This window comes from Halichoeres trimaculatus, unplaced genomic scaffold, assembly GCF_033239565.1.
Source record: "Halichoeres trimaculatus isolate MK-OKI-2021-1 unplaced genomic scaffold, fHalTri1.1 fHalTri1_scaffold_16, whole genome shotgun sequence".
Lineage (NCBI taxonomy): Eukaryota > Metazoa > Chordata > Actinopteri > Labriformes > Labridae > Halichoeres > Halichoeres trimaculatus.
Genome location: NW_027437194.1, coordinates 16922152 through 16940405, shown reverse-complemented (window position 1 = coordinate 16940405; position 18254 = coordinate 16922152). Strand labels below are relative to the sequence as shown.

The following is an 18254-nucleotide window of genomic DNA, read 5'->3' as shown; positions in this document are numbered from 1 at the left end:
CGCAACAAAACTTTTGCGTTTCACTCTAAAGCCATTGTTGTGTAAATGGCCCCACAGGTTGTGATTATGTTGTTTCAATGGGTAGTTAGAGTTTGGAGGAGTTGCACCTCACCTCTCGTGGACTTCTGCATAGGCTATGATGTTGATTGGACACAGAATTATATACCAGGGTTTAAATTAGGGATGGGTTCCTGTTAAGACTCAATATGAAAAGGTGCAGCCCATCAACATCATAAGTCTTTATGCTTAACAGTTTCCTTATCAATTCTCTACATTACTTTGGACCGTATGTCAACTATTCCCCCAGCTGTCTTAGCTATTTAGGTGTTAACAGTTTCCCAAGAAAACTCTGATTTAGGATTTTTCACTTTAAGTTTTAATGGAGAAGTGTGTGTAATGAAATTCAATACATTAATCATGTTATACTTCTCCTGATGTACCAAAAATGATACAGAAAAAATAGCACTATCTTAATGCTAATGTGAATGGGAAATTGCATTGATATGCTAGCGGTTAGCATACATCGGTATAACTTTGATGTTACCAAACTCATAACATTTTGTTGACGCAGAAAACCTTTAAAGCCTTATTTTTGCAGGAATTGATTAGAGAATGGATAAAGAATTGGATCGACAGGTGGAGTTGATCGGGGCATTGTTAGCAATAAAAACGTTTCAATATCCATCCCTGGTTGAGACACAACATTTGACTGACATTTTGACCTACAACTCAAAAATCATCAATGATTTGTTTGGCAAACTAGCCAAGGGGCAAAATTAAGTCATTAAATCTTTAGTACACACACAGATTCCAAACACTTACTTTGCAGATAAAATGCTCAATGCATTGTTCATAACCCACATCAGTTTGTTTCTGCAACATTAGACGTGTCGTGCTTTAAATATTTTTTCTTAATCTTGCCGATCTTAGAGAGGGTGGCTTCTCTTTTGGAGATCAGTGAACGAACACATGTAAAAATCTATCTTTAAATGTATGTAATTCTGTTTCAGTCCGTTTTTCTGACTAAGGTTGGTTTGTAAATCTGTTAAAGTAGATCTGACATGTAGTTTTTGATTTCTGAGTGCAGTCTTCTGTAAAACTCTGAACTCTAAATAACCCGAAAGAAGCACACGGAGCTCTGACAACACCGACTCTGCCTTCACATGACTCAGTCTTTTTATTCTGATGGAATGTATGACAGTTCACATTACATTCATGCATTTGAGTCTGTTTACATAAGTGTGGTTTCTTTCATTCATTCTCCTTACCTGCTTGTTCCTGTTCTGAGTGAACGGGAGCCTGGAGGCTTTCTGGACGGCAGCTTTGCTGAGTGACATTTTAAAAACAGTTAAATCGTTCTGTGAAGCTGCATAAACTTAAATTGTTTTTTTTATTTTTGTCTTTTCGGTGAAAACACATGAGGTGATCTTAGTATCTCTGTGCTGGATTCATGTCACTTATTTTGCATTCTGTGAACTTGGTGATACTTTTAGCGACTCAGACGGTGAAAGAATTATGAGTGCTGATGTGAAGGATCGCCCTAACACCTAAATCTAAGCTCACTCAGTTATGACAGAACAGCTCATGCACTGCACAACCAGCTCATCTGTCAATATCAGGAGAAGATGTTTTTAGTTCATTTGGAGGTTACTCTTTTCCATTTTACCATTAAGTGGAAGAGTTTTCTCATGTCAAACACATCATGAGTTGCTGTCAATTTAATGCAGGGAACCCATGTGAGAACAGGACTGAAAGGAATCTATACAATGAGGACTTGGCTCTGTACCACAACACTTAAAAGTCTGGGTAGGGCGCACATAAATACTTGGAAAGAAAACATGTATTGACAAGAAGTTTCAGCCCACGAGCAAACAAACATCAGCTTTAATACCAGAGAATAACAGATAAGTCAGAGTGGATTTAACGTGTCAGTGCGGGGATTTCACTTCTTTTATTGTACAGCCATGTTTAGCAGCATTTAAACGTGTTAAATTAAAACCAGAAAGCCGTTGGAAAGGCAAATGTTTGGTTGCTGGAAGGAGCTGGTTTCTCCTGGCACGTGAACACAAAGTGAGTTGAGTTGTGAAAGGACTGGTTTACTTGTGGAGATGAAAGGCGGGCGTAAATCACGAGAGGCTGATGGGAAGGCTTTCTCAGGTGCCACAGTTTAGCTCTGGTTGCTTCTTTTGTGGTGTGAGGTTGTGGTGTTGCCCCAGGCTCACCTTGACAAGAAAATGCTTATTGAGTGACCAGATGCTCCAAGGTGTGTTTGAGTTACAAATTTATGTTGTCAGTTTGGAGTGGAATAAATCACAGAGTGCCTGTCAAAGTGTCTCTGTGCTCTAAATGCTCTCTTAGATATTGACAAATATGTTCTAGTAAATAGCAAGTGAAGTGGGACTCTTAAATTCGAGATGTGTGTAGCCAACAGACGGAACTTGACACCGTTGCGCATGAGCACGCAGATCAGGTTAGAAACATGCATCGCAACAGAACATCTCCAAATCGCATTCCGCATACTGAAATCTAATCCGAGGACATCAGGATGTGTGACATAACCCCCAAGACATCTGAAAACTGCGCTCCTCCAAACGGGGGGCTCCAGGGGTTGGTTTGGAGAGATATGCGGACCCTCTGTTACTCACTGTTAGCTCCTGCAGGGGTATATAAAAGAGGGGCGGACACCAACTGGTCCAAACGTCAGAGCGCACTGAACTATAAATCTCTCCAAACTGTCCTCTGCGCCCGCTGCGGTGTTATGCGCAGACATCTGTCCGGATTCAGTCCCAGTATGAGGACAGCGCGTGAGGAAACTCTCCGAGCTACATAGCTGCTATCTGACCTGGAGAACATGGAGAATAAACATCTTGATGTGTTTTCTCCCCCCTGTCGATATATTGTCACATGCTGGCGACTATGAGCATTTGACGCATTTCTGGATTTAGCAGCGTTTTGAGTGATTTAACAAGAGAAGAAGAAAAAAACAGCTTCTCGCACTCTGGATGACATATTGTGCACCCTTTGCGCCTCGGAGACGCTGATGTCTTCATTGGACTCCTTTCAGTCGGAGATGGTGGAACTTTCTCGGATTTCCAACGTGGAAACGTAGCATCCAATTAATCAGCGACTGCAACTGTACCCCGTGAGGCGCAGTGGCACTCGGTCCGCTTCTCTTCAACACCTACCTTTGGACTCCAAAGTGTGGGGAGACGCGCACTGGATCGGAGTATGAAAGACACATCTGGTGCGATTTTTCTGCGTTTCTCTGTTCGGACACATTTCAGCGCGTTTTCAGGATTTTTTTTCTAGCTGTGGCGATTCATGCAGCTTTGGACACTAAATGAGTCGCGTCTTCTGCTTGGATATTAACACACACAGCCGAGCGAGTTTCAGGTCTGCATGGGCCATATTTGAGGTAAGCAAGCACACTTATTACTCATATTATTTCATAGCGAGGATAAAGCCAGATTATTTGCATTTGGAGCATGCACGCCTGGCACACGCAGACTCATTTAATATCAAACTGAAAAACAGAACTTGTGCATGTCTAAATATACTTGTCAGGACTTTTGCACAGCATGTTTAAGCCCAGTAGTTTATCCACGCGTGTGTGTTTAGGTTTAGTGCAGACTCAACATGCCATTAGACAGAGTCACGTAAGCTTTGGGGATCGCCATCTGGCCAACTCACACCATTATTTAGGCTGAGGTTGCCAACACGCTTTGGTGCGTGCTTTTAGTGGCGCTTTATTTGTGAGTGGCGCACCCTCTGTGCCTCATTACGAGCTGTTCGGTGGATATTACAATGTTATGAATTTACCATTCTATAATCCGACGAGTTAAACAGGCACTTCGGCATCAGATTAACACGAGAATGTGATTTTGAAAGACTTTTACGCACGAATTTTACGCACTTATGTAAATGTGCCACACACACATTCCGCGGTTATTCCACGTTACAGATTGCAGTGTTTTATTTCCACTGAGGCTGTTACATGAAGAATACGAGTAGGTTTACTATGATGTTTATATTAACAGCAATCCAACTATGCGACAGAGACAAAGTGAGGATCAAATAAGCCTCTTGAGATGATGACACAGTTATTAATACAGAGTGAGTCAGGGGTGTCCAGAGTGTTTCAAACCCTCTGCTGACTGCACTGTAAACAAGACCTGGCCTACATTATGCTTGAAATGTGTGTGAGGATTCATTTAAATGGTTCCTGACACTTTTCATGATTGAATTTGTTCTCCATGTTTGACACAATATTCTCCCTCGTTTCTGCAGCTTTCCTTATCGGAACTGAGTCTAAGATGAAGTTATGGGATGTTTTGGCCACGTGTTTCTTGCTCCTGAGCTCTGTCGCTACACGGCCTCTCTACCGAAACACTTACCCAGCCAAGAGGACTTATTTACCCAGCATCTACAGTGATCCCGTTCCTGCGGAGGAGGAAGAGCCCGTGTTCCAGCGTGAAGACTACAACCTGCAGGAGATCTCCATGGAGGATCAATGTAAGGCACACAGCATGAGTTAACCAAACAATTTTCTATTTGCAGCCACTGGGATGCATGGTGGATAATTACCCCACATGGGAGTCACTTTAAAGATGAGTGCAGCTTGTGCAAACCTCACACGTGTATGATTTTCATTTATTTCTGTGTGTTATTTATTCAAAGAACATTATTTTCCCATGCATTAGGCTCTGTCCCCATCAGGGTTTTTAAGTTCGTCTTTCTCAACATCACACACTTGAGAAACAGCACGTAAGGTGATAGCAGTTGGGTTGAGCCAACACTGAAGAGGCCTACATTGATAAGCTTCTCAGACTAGCAGGTTATCAGACAGAAGATCTCGATTTGTGTTTTATGGCTGCTGTGGGTTACATCATGCTCATGTCAAAACAAGGCAGCAGCAGGAAGAAAAAGAGCACTGACAGCTCTATAACACCCCCCCACCTTTCTTGTTTATGTTCACCTCTGCCTCCCTGACATAATGACCTCTGACCTCTGCCCGTGTGCCAAAAGTCAGAAATCATAGCGTGTCTTGGAGAAAACAGCGTGAACATGATTCACAAATATGTCCAGGGGCAGACAGAGGCTGGTGAGCATCCGGAAAGTTTGAAGCAGCGAGCACGAGTTCTGTGTTTATGTTCGTTTCGCTGCGACAGTGGGCAGGAATTTATTTTGTTTGGATCAACGTGACACTGTATCATCTTCACACTGAAGGAGACGCAGCCAAGATCTGGATAAGGAATGGAACATTTGGGCGAATGTTTGTGCCACCACCTCACTTTCTGTTTGGGACGGGGTGACATCACTGATCTGCATCGTAAGCTAAGGCTGTTAACTGTGTGCTAATGGTATAGGCAGCATTGTAGTGCCATGACAGGATGGATCTCAGGGTTGTGGTTTTTCTTTTACTTTTCAAACCAGAATCATTTCAGATACTTTAGAACAAAACATCTTCAAGAAAAACAATATTGTTTGTTGCTTTTGGTGATTTCGAAGCTGGATTGTCAAGACTATGGACAATCTCACGCCATTGTAAAGAACAATGAAAAAAAAATCTAGTGAAGCTTACACTAAAACTTCTGAATTACAAAAAGACTTCAGAACTTCCCTCACATTAAAGTCCACAGCAAAACAGATCAATTTGAAGTGGACAACACTTGAAGTAATGTAAAGTTCGATGACACTTAAAGTGATCTTAATGATTTCTCTCTCCATTGAGCCTGCATTTATCATCAGAGCCGTCAATCAATATATCATGTCCCGCCTTTAATCCACTTTTTAATAAGCTCCAACAAAGAATAAAAACATATAGATTAATCTACATCACAAGAAGAAAAATTTGATGTGTATTTGTGTATTGATGGATGAACCAAGCCTTATGGCCTACACTGCAGGCAACCATCAGGGGGAGCTCTAACTGTTTTAGCTTCACTTTTAGGATTTGCTTTTCAAGTTTGTATGTTTTAAAGTCTTGGCACTACATCTATGAAACAGTAAAATGACTTAAAGACAGAAAATAGGTAAAGCCAAGCAGTATAGGTCACACATCCAAGCGGCAGGCCAAGGTTTGAACCCAACCCGCAGCACCTTTTCCACACATAGCTCCCCACACTCAACTTTTTTCTCTTCTCTAGCCACGGTCCTTTCCTCTCTAATTAAGGCAAAGAAAAGTCAAAAATTCACTTTTAAACAAAAAATGACTAAAAGCCCAAAAATGGCAGTCACCAGATCAAAAATGAAAATTAAAATTTATTTTGGATGGTCCTAAAACCAGCTATAACAGGGGAGCTAAGGCCAACAGTGTGCCCACCTGTTACTCAATCTGCTAGATCCCTGGTCATGAAGATTTATGCAAGTAAATCTTAGCCTTTACACCTTTTTTTACAGCATGGTACAAAAGGTAGTGTCAGAGAGGAAATCAGCTTTGTTACATTATTTCTTATTAGTGTCCTGGCTTGTAGCTGTTGCCTTGTTTTTATTCCCACCCTAATCACTGGTGTAGACCTGGATGAAGTAAATTCATGAGGTTCAGGTGATAAGTTACCTCATCATTTAGGGCTCGTCTTTTAACATAGGGACAGAGATACTTGAATATTATCAATACCCAGGACTGAGGTGTTGTGCCTTGACTTGAGTTAAAACAGGGGAAACCCTGTTTTTGTGTTAACATAGTGCAAACATTGGAAGACAGAAAAAACATTCCCATCCTGTGCATCTCCAGCTGGTCATCACTAATAGCCGTGTGATATGTTTACATGATGTAATGAAAGTGTATATATCTAACATATACAGTGAGAACAGAAATAGGAGGCGGCTGTGGCTCGGTGGTGGAGTCATCATCCCTCAATAGACGCTTCAATTTCAGCTCCTGCAGTTACGTGCCTGAGTGTCCTTGAGCAAGACACTGGACCCAAAGTTGCTTACGTTGTTGTTCAGCAGTGTTCACATCAGTGCTGGTCTCATGCTTGGATAAATGGGGAGGGTTGCTATATCAAGAGGCAGAACAAAAATTGAAATTGGATAGAAGTAAGCTTCTTTGGTCTTTTCCTCATACTAACTGTAAGACTGTGTGAAAAAGTGGCTTAAATATGGGACCTAATGAGGTTTTATGAGCTGTTGGTGCCGGCCTCAAGTGGACAATTGAGGAACTGCACTTGTGCATTATGTCAGTTTGACACAGGATGCTGCAGCATGTACTTGTCACATGTTGTTTTGGATAGTGGAATAGTGGAAAACAAAAACATGTCTTTTTAGGAGTACAATTATGCTACAATTTGTGCACAAGCCCTGTTTAGTGCGACCTGCCCTGTCTGTCAGCAGGTGTACACTGTAGCCACCCAACCTGTCAGCACCCACACAATAGAAGGTGTCCAAATCAAAGGGCAGGTGTGTCTAAACAGATTGGCTCAGGCTCACCTGATACATGAGCAGCAGCCCAATCAGCTGTGGAGAGCAGGTGGATCAGATAGCCCGTGCACTGCCGGAGGAGCAGGTAAAAGAGGACAGAGTTAGGTGACACTGCAATAGAGAGGTTGTGTTAACCACAAGGCCACCTGCCAGACATCACACCTTGCTGCGCTGACTTCTCACACGCACACACAGACACGTACATACGCTCACGTGCACAGAAGTACACAGGTGATTCAATTAGAGCCTGACTAATTGATTCATTTCAGAACAAAATGTCTTCATGTGTAGCCAAACCTGCATGTGTTTGCAGCAGGAGAGACCTTTCTCTCTAATAGAACCAACATGTAACTCAGGAGGGTCCAAAGACTTTCCGTCAGTGCTCAGTGCTCGTCACAGCAGATGGTGCAGGGCTGCGCTGCTGGTGCGTGTTTCCAGTTTTGAGCAGACTTCAATCTGCTTCGTCTGAATGACTCAGAGCATTTCCTTCTATTTGGCCTTTGAAGTCTCGGGTTCTGAAATTACATCCATGAAAGGTTTAAATGACTGAAAAACAACCTCTCCATTGGTGGTGTAATTGCTCTCTGCCTACTGTATCAATGAAGGTGTGTGAAAGCAGAGCAGCTTAATGAAGTCGTACAGCTGAACAGCCTTAAAAGGCTCAGGTTCCCGGGAGATTGAAACCTTATGGAGGCAGCGTGCAACATCAGGTCATTACAGATGAACCAATTCTTCTTCCCCTCTGACCACAAAAATACTCCAAATGGAATTGACTACACCCTCTGACCTTCAGCCTCCAGCTCATCCCCCAGCAACCATGTTGGAAGGAGTTTGAGCAAGGCACCTGCACGCCCATATGAGCAACTCTGGCCTGTTTTCTGCATTCCTCCACCCGAGACTAATCTATAAATCAGCATGCACAGTTTCTCATCTGCACACTGCTCAGTATTTATGGACATTGTCTGCGTTTGTGTCAGCATGAGAGCATATGCTGGTGGACTATAAATGTGTACGTCAACAAAACTTCACATCGCTCTTTTCTAGGCAAGTTGTGCCTCAGATCTAGGTTCTTCATTAGATTGCTTTAATAGTAGAGCACATTTATTACAATTTTTATGTTTTTTTGTTTTTTCAAAGGTCAAGTTTGGATTTTGTGAAGGGGCTTTTTCTGTATTTGTTGGTTGGGTGCAGCTTGCAGTCTCGTAGAATAACTATAAATCCCAGTTGCAGAAAACGTGTTGATACAACAGAGCCATACTAACTGCACCTCAATCAGAGCTTAAATATCAGAAATACAAAATCTGCTAACATTAAAGGGAGGTGGGGTAAAGTCACAGTTGATCCACCATGGTAGCTGTTACCCTTATTTCTTGTCCACGCTAAGCTAAAGTAAGCTAACCTAACCGAGTATTAGTTGAGGTATAAAACTTAAAAAAAAAAGAACTTTAGGAGTTGTAAAAAGAAAACTGGGTCAAACTAAGCAAACTACTTTGCTTTCTTGTCTGTACTAAGACAAGCTATGCTAACTGTATAATACTATAGATACTACAGGTACTATACTACAGATTAAAAATAGTAAATTTGAGATCCAAAGGGCCACTAAAGAAAAATTCCTATTACCATTGGACATAGCCCATCTAGATGGTTCCATTTGTTGTCTTTGTGCTAAGCTAGGCCAAGAGAGGCTAAGTGCACAAAGACTAAATGCTAGCGTTAAATTTTGTTAAAATTATATCCCTATTTCAAAGCCATGCTTGCTGTCACTGCCAGTTTCCTGCCTTTTTGTGAAGCTTAAAAAAACTTCAAACTAGTTGTAAAAATACAAAAACACAAAATTCCAAGTTCTTGAGGGATGGGACAAGAAAAACTATAAATAAACCAAGCTAGCTGGTTTCTGCTCTTTTTTTCCGAAAGTTTACTACTAAAGCTAAAGACAATACGAAAGCTTGAGATCTAAAGATGTATACAAAAGAAAATTTTGTTATCATTAGACAGAGCCAAGCTACATGGTCCCCCTTCTTCCCTGTCTAAAAGATAAGCTAAGCTAACTGCGGACTGAATGAGTCCAAAAGTATTAAAAAATCCAAAATTTAGGCTCAAAATGGCTAAATAGCTAGCTGGTTCCCTCCCCGTCATGTCTATGCTAAGCCAAGCCAACTAGCTGTAGCTTTATAAAAAACACAATTCTAAAACTGAACATCTTTAATGGTAGTAGGAAAATTTTGTTGCTTTTGGACTGAGCTAAGCTATTTTTTTACCCTTCATCCTGTCGTTATTACAAGCTAAAACAGCTAGCTGTTGCCCCATATTTGGAGTCTTTGTGCTTTGCTATGCTAGGCTGGTAGCTGCACTGCAGTTATAGACTAATATTTAACAAATAAACAAGATTGAAATATTTTTTTACCTGCACCAAGGAAGCAAAACGTGATTTTCCTCAAATGTCATACTGTACAAATGTTTGTGTTTTTTTATTTCAAGTTTTACATAACTTATTGTTTGTTATCACTCCCATCTTACAACGGACATTCAACATGAAGATCAAGTTTTTTTACTGATGTTTTGGTTTTGCAATGTAACAAATTGTAAAGTTATATTTCAACTGACATTTTCCCCTCCAGCTTATTATTTTTTTTTCTAAAGCCTGTAAAGATTGAGTGTCCAGTTTACCTTTAAGAAAGCATTTTCTGTCAGTTTCAGGGTTGAAACTAACCTGTCACATCTGTTTCTTTCAGATGACACATCAGGTCCCTATCCGGAGCAGTACGATGATGTGATGGATTTTATTGAGGCTACCATTGGCAGACTCCGGCGATCATCAGATCCTAGAGGTAGCTCCAGGGGACGGCGAGAGCAAAGACAGAGGGGAGCAGCAAACACAGGGGACACCAGGGGAGAGGGGCGAGGACACGGAGACAGGAGGCGAGGTCGCGGACGGGGTGGTAACCGAGGTGGCAAAGGAGGGCGAGGCGAGAGGGGGAGGGAAAGGATATCGGTGCAGAGTCGAGGCTGCTTGTTGAAGGAGGTCCACCTCAATGTGACAGATTTGGGGTTGGGGTACCAGACTAAAGAGGAGCTGATCTTTCGTTACTGCAGCGGCCCATGCGCCGAGGCGGAGACAAACTATGACAAGATCCTCAACAACCTCACACACAACAAAAAGCTGAACAAGGACACGCCTTCCCGTACCTGCTGTCGACCAATCGCTTTTGATGATGACTTATCTTTCCTGGACGACAATGTTGTGTATCACACGTTGAAGAAGCATTCTGCCAGGAAGTGTGGCTGTGTATGAGGAGTAATGGATCACTTCAACAATCTGACACTGTAGAGGCTGGAATCACCTTATGAAACGGGCTTAGGTCAAACAGTGATGGACTGGTGTCCTTTGAGACAGAAAAGTTGCAGCAAAAGGAACTTTAATGTCTGTTTATGACAGCCTAGTCTCTTTTTTGACTCTACACTCATGCAGAAATGGATGAGGTATCCACTGTTTGGCAGATAAAATGATACTGTTACATTTCCAAATCTGCTAACAGTGCCATCCAAAAAAGGTGTTAGTGAAGAAAAATGAAGAGATAATTCTCCCAGACACGCCAGGTTTTCCAAAGTTTGCTCTTAAGACTTCAAACCAGCTCAGAGTATTTTCAGCTGCCGTCTGACTCACGTCTGCTTCAGCGTCTGGATGTGGACATAAACATCCAGAGCCGAGGATGACACGAAAAACCACAATAACACTTTAAGGTGCAACGCATCTAAATGAAACCCATCATATATGTATACAAAACTATATATATTATATATATGCATACACGTGTGTATAAGAGGTATATTTATTAAGATGGAATTAACTTATTGTTATTTATTTTGATCCATTTTATGAAAGAAATAGTTGTGTTTCTTATTTATTTAAAAGCTGTCTGTCCTGGAGGGTGCCAAAAAGGAGCACAAAGTGTAAAAGGTGATCAGTACTATGAAAAATTCAACAACACATATTCGATATACCCCTTCACTGTTTGATAACAGCCATGGCGGCAAGTGCATTTTGGCAACGGAGGTAGTGCAGAGTATGATAAGCGCTTTTATCTAAGCTTCTCAAGTAGGCCATTCACCAAAAAGCAGAATTTTTACAAAAAAAAAAACGACTTGGAAGCACAGTCAATGACTGTCACTTTGATACGAGTATGCATGAGAGGTGTTAAAGTCCACAAGTAATTTGAACAAAATGATCTGTAGATATGTCCAGACTATAAAACAGTAAATCATAAATTTACGTAAATAAACCAGAAACGCTTCTGAGCACACAGACCACTACATATGGGAGCCAGAAAACTACAACTGAGAGCAAACTTCACCAAATACATCATAATAATAATTTAGTATTTTATGATTTGCTAAGTAGCACAGTTGATCGTGAGATGATATACCATAGTTTCACTGTGAAGATGAATTCTGCTTCCATCAAAAGTAAATTAAACTTCCCTTTCTTATTATTTACTCCCCACACCGAGTCTAAAGTGTTGTATTTTGATTTGCACCGTTTTCATCAACTACACAAAGTAAAACTGGATTTTTTTAAATTTCTTTTTTGCAGTCAGAAATCACATTTAAAAGCTCGCAGAAGTTGATGGCGTTTTGGTGTCAAGTGTGACAGTTGAAACTGGTGTCTGTCAGATGACTGAATGGTTAATGGATGCAGTCTCCGTGACATCAGCCATCTGTTTCTGATATAGAGTTCTGAAGCAAATCATCAGCAGAGGCCACATTAGAAAAGGGGCAGGCTTCAACCTCCAAGCTAACAGCTATTGGGGGCCTGCCTGTCAGTCAGGTGAGCTGCGACTCTGATTGGGCAAATTTGTGACCTTAATATTTTCTAAAATGCATTCAAAGAAAATTCCCAATCCAGTGTGTGCCCTTAGGGAAATTAACAAATCACACAGAAGTTGTTTTTCATACCAGACTGTAAATGTGTTTATTTCTGCTGTAAAAATGGTCTTTTTTGGCGTAGTGTGTATGTGGTTTCTGGTACTTCCAGAGACAGCCTCAAGTGGACACTGGAAGAACTGCAGTTTTTAGCACTTCCTCATTGCCTCATGTTTTTAGACTGGAGGTTGATGCTTGATTGAAACTCACACGTCACTCAAAACTTATATCACTACATTAACCATGGCCATTCAGAGAAGGCATAAATAATAAACCAGAAACCCTCTCAAGCCGAAAACTAGCACACAAGATGGCTACATATGACTGCTAGAAATCTTCGTCCACTCAGCAAAATTCACCAAAAATAAACTGGATGTAGGAGTTCAGTAGTAGTAATTACTTGTTTTCAGTCAAACCTGGTTGCTGAGGTTGGATACAGAAATCAAATTTAATAACTCGCAGCCACAGATGTTGCTGGTGTGTCAGTGTGAAGTGTGACCCTGTTAACTGATGACTGTCAGTCGACTGAAGGTCCCCAGGTCACACAGTCACTCTGAACTCAAAGACACTGGTTGATCTGTAACAGTCACAATCCTGTTAGTGTTCAAAAGAACTTGAGTCCATGGTCCAAATTATTGTTTTTGAAAACCTAGCACAAAATAGATATTTTCTGCTGCTTATAATTTTAATTCAGAGTTAAAGGACTTCTTTAAAAAAATAGGGAGCTAAACACTGCTTCCGTTGCCAAAATGCGTGCTCATCTGATTGATGACGTAGGTTGTAAAGGGGTGAAATAAGGCTAAATTTCTTCACTGAGACCTGAGTGAACATGTTCAGAAAACAATATTTGCGTCAAAGTTAAAGGATTGGTAAAAGGAGACACAGAGGAGGGGACCAATAGGAGATCTTTGATTAAAGGGATCTGTTGTTTTGAGCATTTTTAGAGACGGCAGGTTTAGTTTTATTTGTGGATAGCTCCTGAAACAAAGTGTGACCACGATAGGACACCTGGATTTAGACTCAAACATCACCATACTGTATGTTTACAAAGACTGCTGCTGTTCATTTTCAAGGCAACTGTACTGTTACTCCAAACAAGAGCTGTCACGTCTTTAAATTCAAATTCAGAATCAACACGAGTGGGGAGGTGGTCTCCGAGGACCTGTTGGTGCCTTTGAGGATCCATCCCTCGAGTCACAAAGCACAGAAGCTGCTAGAATGCCTGGCAATGCTGGTCAGCATTACGTTACCCGAAACCTCACTCTGGCCTCGCACCAAGTCTGAGCAAAGGCTTTGCAGCGGTAACCGTCCCAATAAGCTTTAAAGTTCAGGGACGGCCTGTGTTTTCTGTCTCGCCTCTGACAGACAGGTCTTACCCTCTCAAAGGGATTTGAAAGTGATCCTCTAACATGAGTCTTAACCAAATATCCCCTTTGGCGACTTGCGTTCCGGCAAGGCAGTTTAAGTGAGATCTAGCTACTGTAGCTGCTGTCATCGCCAGCTGATGTAAATATCTAAAGAGGAGGCGCTACAACAAAAGATAATGTTTTGGGCTCAACGTGCTTTCTCGTGTAATAACTTGTTCTGCCAAGAAAATTCACATTTTTACGATAATATGTGCAGGAAAACAGGTGGCTCTTTGGAAGCTAGCAAGACCCGATGAGGGGGATCTTTTTAAGTGGAACAAAGAGCGCCCTCGGGTAGGTCTTGATGTTCGCATGGATTAGGGACCAAGGTATCTGTGCCCACCCAGCAGCAAGCAAGCCAGCTTTACTGTGTAATCCCCCCTGCACACTGAACAAATCCACTGAATCAAGCTGAATTTAGGCCAAACACTACACAGAGGGGAAAAAAAACTTGCTTTTATCACAGCATACCTCATCAATTGGATCATCTTCCCTTTAACAAGTGATTCGTGCGTAAGCCTTTCCAGATGAGAATGTGCCGTTAGGAGACTTCCAAAAAGCCTTGGAGCGCCACGCCACTCGTAGATACCATGCATTAAAGTGAAGAAACTCTGACCACTCGATTAGCCCTCTGGTTTTCATGCAAAGGTAATCAGCAGATGCAAGAATCCTCAGTGCTACCAACAGAGGAGAGGATTTGTGTGCACACCTCTGTGGGAGAAGAAACCTGTCATGTCGTCTCACGTGTTTCATGTTACAGAACCAAAGCTCTTGGCAAACTTTATTTTTGTACAATATTCATTTTATAACTTTTTACAGAATTAAACTTGTTTCTATCAAACGAGCAAGTCTCCTGGTCTTCTGCCATGTATAACAATGCACCAGTGTCACATGGTGCTAATTTTCTCCTGGGGTTGTGTTTACACAAGCATCATGTGGCATTAAGGATGAAGAAGTGGAGAATAGTCGGGACGGTTTGTAGTCTATAGTGTGGTGTCCCCTCCTGTTCTGCATTCCTGAACACTGGCCCAGGGTCGTACAGTAAACAAAAGCTAACCGTAAAGAGCCACTGAGCTATAAATCAAAGTGATGCAGAATGTTTCCACTGTGCAGAGAAGATATGGAAATGCTGCTGAGAACATGACAGCAGACAGAGTCATTAAGAAGGGGCTTAAGGTGTGTTTACAATGTATAGCTGATGTACTATAACAGCAGCTCTCAAGTGTTTTGTGGTATGTCTTCCTTATGCAAACTCTACGGGATGTTTTGGCGTCTCCTGGAACAGTGGCTCCCAAAGTGGGCCAGGGGTGGTCATGAAATGCCTTCCAAAATCAAATTTCATCCATTATTTTTTTAAAATAAACAACATATGGGTTTCATTTTATATAAAACAATGCAAACAAAAAAGTTTTCTCCGTTTCCCACATTTTTCAGTTGAAGACCCCTGATGTTACTAAACCAGGATAGCTGCGGCATCAATGGCAGCAGATTGAATTAGAAAACACAGTTATAATGCACATAGGTAGTCTAATTTTATACCAATTAGCTAAATTAACTGTCTCGTTCCTTTGTTGATGTTTATTGTCCTGGTTTTGGATCATTATATGAGATTCCTTTAATTGTCCCCCAATGGAGAAATTTACAGAATTAGGGCAGCAACTATGAAAGAAAACTAGACAAAATGTTGTACTGAAAAATTTAACTTCTAGAGATATGTACAACCAAAATTCAGGTACGGAATGTTCACAGACTCATAACATAAAGTAAAAACTAACAAACAAGAACACAATGGTGAGGTATTGCAGATTATTTCTATTTATTCCTGTATCCCCACAGCAAGGGGTCCCTGGTCTCCAGCATCGAGATTTGGGGCTGGGAAGTTTTGGGAACCCCCCATTGTCAAAGTCTGTTTTGGTCCCAGTCTTCTCCTCCTAACAGCTCTCACATGTAGTAAGAGCATTCAGTCGAATGCCAAGCACCAAAAGTGCAAACAATCAGTGAATGTCCATTGAACATAATAGAACAATCAGATGCTAAATGCACTTTCTTCAAGTGTTGGAAAGGCACAAAAAGAAAGATCAGACAGACTAAATAATAGGCCAGGTGGTCACAAGGTGGCCAGAGGACGTTTCCAGATTAAGATATTGTTGCTCCAAAATATTGCGTAAGGGCCTGTGTCCACTGACAGCATTTGTTGTGCTGGCAGCGTCTACAACCTCAGTTTCAGAGAGTGCTAGAGAAATGTCTCACAGTACTTCTGCTGCTTTGATCGTTGTGCCTGTTTTGGATTGTTCTGAATGCTCAATACTTACTCCTTTTGACCATGTGGAACCATGTGGTTTCTGAGAGGTTACCCACCACAGTAGACGGCAGTGCTGTAGAAAGGAAGTAACATAGTAGATTTCATCTTCTTTGAAAATGTCAATCTACCAAATAAGTTGAGGGTGCTCATGATCTGGACATGTGTAGGAAAACCTGCACAGAACGGTGTTACTGCCTTTTTGGTAGGACCCTGAGGGCTCCTTCACTGACTGTTCTCTGTTCCTCAGTGGTTGTTGTCTCTGCCGAACCTCATGCCTTATCAACTTAAGATCTAATTCCACTTGTGCTTGAAAATTCTTTGTTTTCCCACATTTAACTTTTTCATCAGTGACTGTTTACTTGATCATTTTTCCTGCAATTGATCTGTGAATAGAGGTAAGATCGGGCCTTAAAAATCCAGCCCGACCCGACCCAGGCCTGGGGTATTAAAGCCCAACCCGGCCCGAGCCTGATCAATTAACTTGATTTGCAGGCCCGAGCTTGAAACAAACCCAAAATTTTATATCGCAAGTTTTCTTAATGTTAAAATAATCAACATATTTTTATGCCCATTATAAATGCATTTACACTGTGAAATAATGCTGGAAAAGTTAGTTGAAGATATTTCTGTGTGTGATATTGTGCTCATATGGACGCGCCTCTTTGACAAGGAGAGGAACAGCTGCCGGAGCAGGTCTCTGGGCTTCATTAGATCACAAGGAAAGGCATCTGAGATACACGAGGTAAAGCCTCTAGAGTGCAGCAGGTTCACTATAGTCTTCGTTACAAAAGAGGGAAACAAGTGGACTCTAAAAATCCTCCGCTGGAGACCGCCCGCACAGATGAATCCATTCATACATGTTTCTGGACCAGCTGCTGTTTGCAGAAGTCAGACCTGCTGAGGTAGGTGGTCCAGGGCGGTCATCTCGGTGTTAAGTGTGTATTGTGCGGGTTTTCAGTCTCGGGTCTCGTCCTCTTGAACATCTGGCATTGAGCACTGCGTAAAGCTCGCGCGTTTCCCGACTCAATACATAATATATAAATATATAATTATTAAAAAGAAATAGTAAGAGAGAAAAGGCCAGCCTGACCCGACCGACCCGACCCCAAGTTAATTATTGACATTTTGGGCCCGACCCGACCCGAATTTCGGGCGGCTCGGGTTCGGGCTCGGGCTTAAGATCTTACCTCTATCTGTGAATGATAAGTACAGAATCCTGTGATTTGTGAATGAGGACAACATTTAGTGTAGAAGGTAGTATGTAATCGTTCACTATTGTTTTGTTGAACGCCTTCTTTCCACATCTTTTAGCATATCCTGAAGCATAGCTAGCCTTGCCTTGCTCTATAGCACACTTCATCATACATCACATAACTAAGGTTGCAAATGTAGATCACAGTTTATTGTAGGGGATTTGTGTCTTTCATTCAGCACCTACATTTTAGAAGCAGTGTGCGCAAAAGGTCTGTACAAGGAAAATTAGGCCAAAAGAATTCATGTGCTAGAGTTAGCAGCAGCGCAGTTCTGTCAATTCTACCCCCTGAAAATGCAAAACTGTTTAATTTCTTTTTCTGTTGACAAAGATATCGAGAGTACTTCTTGGTTCTTATTAGTTGTTAAAGAGAGGCTTTGTAGAATAAAGAATAAATAGGTACTGCCATTTCAAACAGATATTTGATGGAAACAGGCCCTTAAACTTAAATCTTGCTTATGAAGGGTGATCAGGTTTTTTTATTGACGTTCCGTATCAAGTCCTAAGTGTCGTATTTGGTCATAAACTTGGATCCAAACCAACTTTTTCATTAACTACACAAAGTAAAAACTGGATTTAGATGTGAAGCAGCTCATATGCATTTGATGGAAAAAGGCCCTTAACATTCATCACTTTCATGTGTCTTGCTTGTTCAATTCTGTCAAGTTAAATGTGATGCTCTTCACTAATCTCAGGCCAAAAATTAATTATCAGAGTACTTCTCTCAGATTTAAGGATGTTAAATCAACAAACATCAAATCTAGAATATTTCAAAAACTCAGACAATATGTATTAACAAAATGGGTTGTTTAACGCCTAAGCAGCACAGAAACTCAAGTTGACCTTCTCGTCCAGGAGGAACAGATAGATTCCACTACAGGAACTGTGAGGCAATTTTTCACACAGCTTTTTCTGTCCTCGTGCCAGCTGCTTGATTAAATTGTGTTGGAGTGAC

The 18254-nt window shown here is 41.4% G+C and overlaps 1 protein-coding gene across 1 annotated transcript; it reads left to right on the top strand.

The window, feature by feature from the left end:
* Nucleotides 1-2827: 2827 nt before the first annotated feature.
* gdnfa (glial cell derived neurotrophic factor a) lies at nucleotides 2828-14499 on the top strand. Its single transcript, XM_074690560.1, has 3 exons — nucleotides 2828-3415; nucleotides 4288-4512; nucleotides 10152-14499. The coding sequence occupies exons 2-3, from the start codon at nucleotides 4314-4316 to the stop codon at nucleotides 10709-10711; spliced, it is 759 nt and encodes a 252-aa protein (XP_074546661.1). The 5' UTR covers nucleotides 2828-3415; nucleotides 4288-4313; the 3' UTR covers nucleotides 10712-14499.
* The last annotated feature ends 3755 nt before the right edge of the window (nucleotides 14500-18254 follow it).

Excerpts from the sequence above, each read along its gene's own strand:
- gdnfa (XM_074690560.1), top strand. The coding sequence starts at position 4,314 with ATGAAGTTATGGGATGTTTTGGCCACGTGTTTCTTGCTCCTGAGCTCT. Across the intron at positions 4,513-10,151 it reads GATCTCCATGGAGGATCAAT|ATGACACATCAGGTCCCTAT; the intron begins GTAAGGCACACA and ends TGTTTCTTTCAG.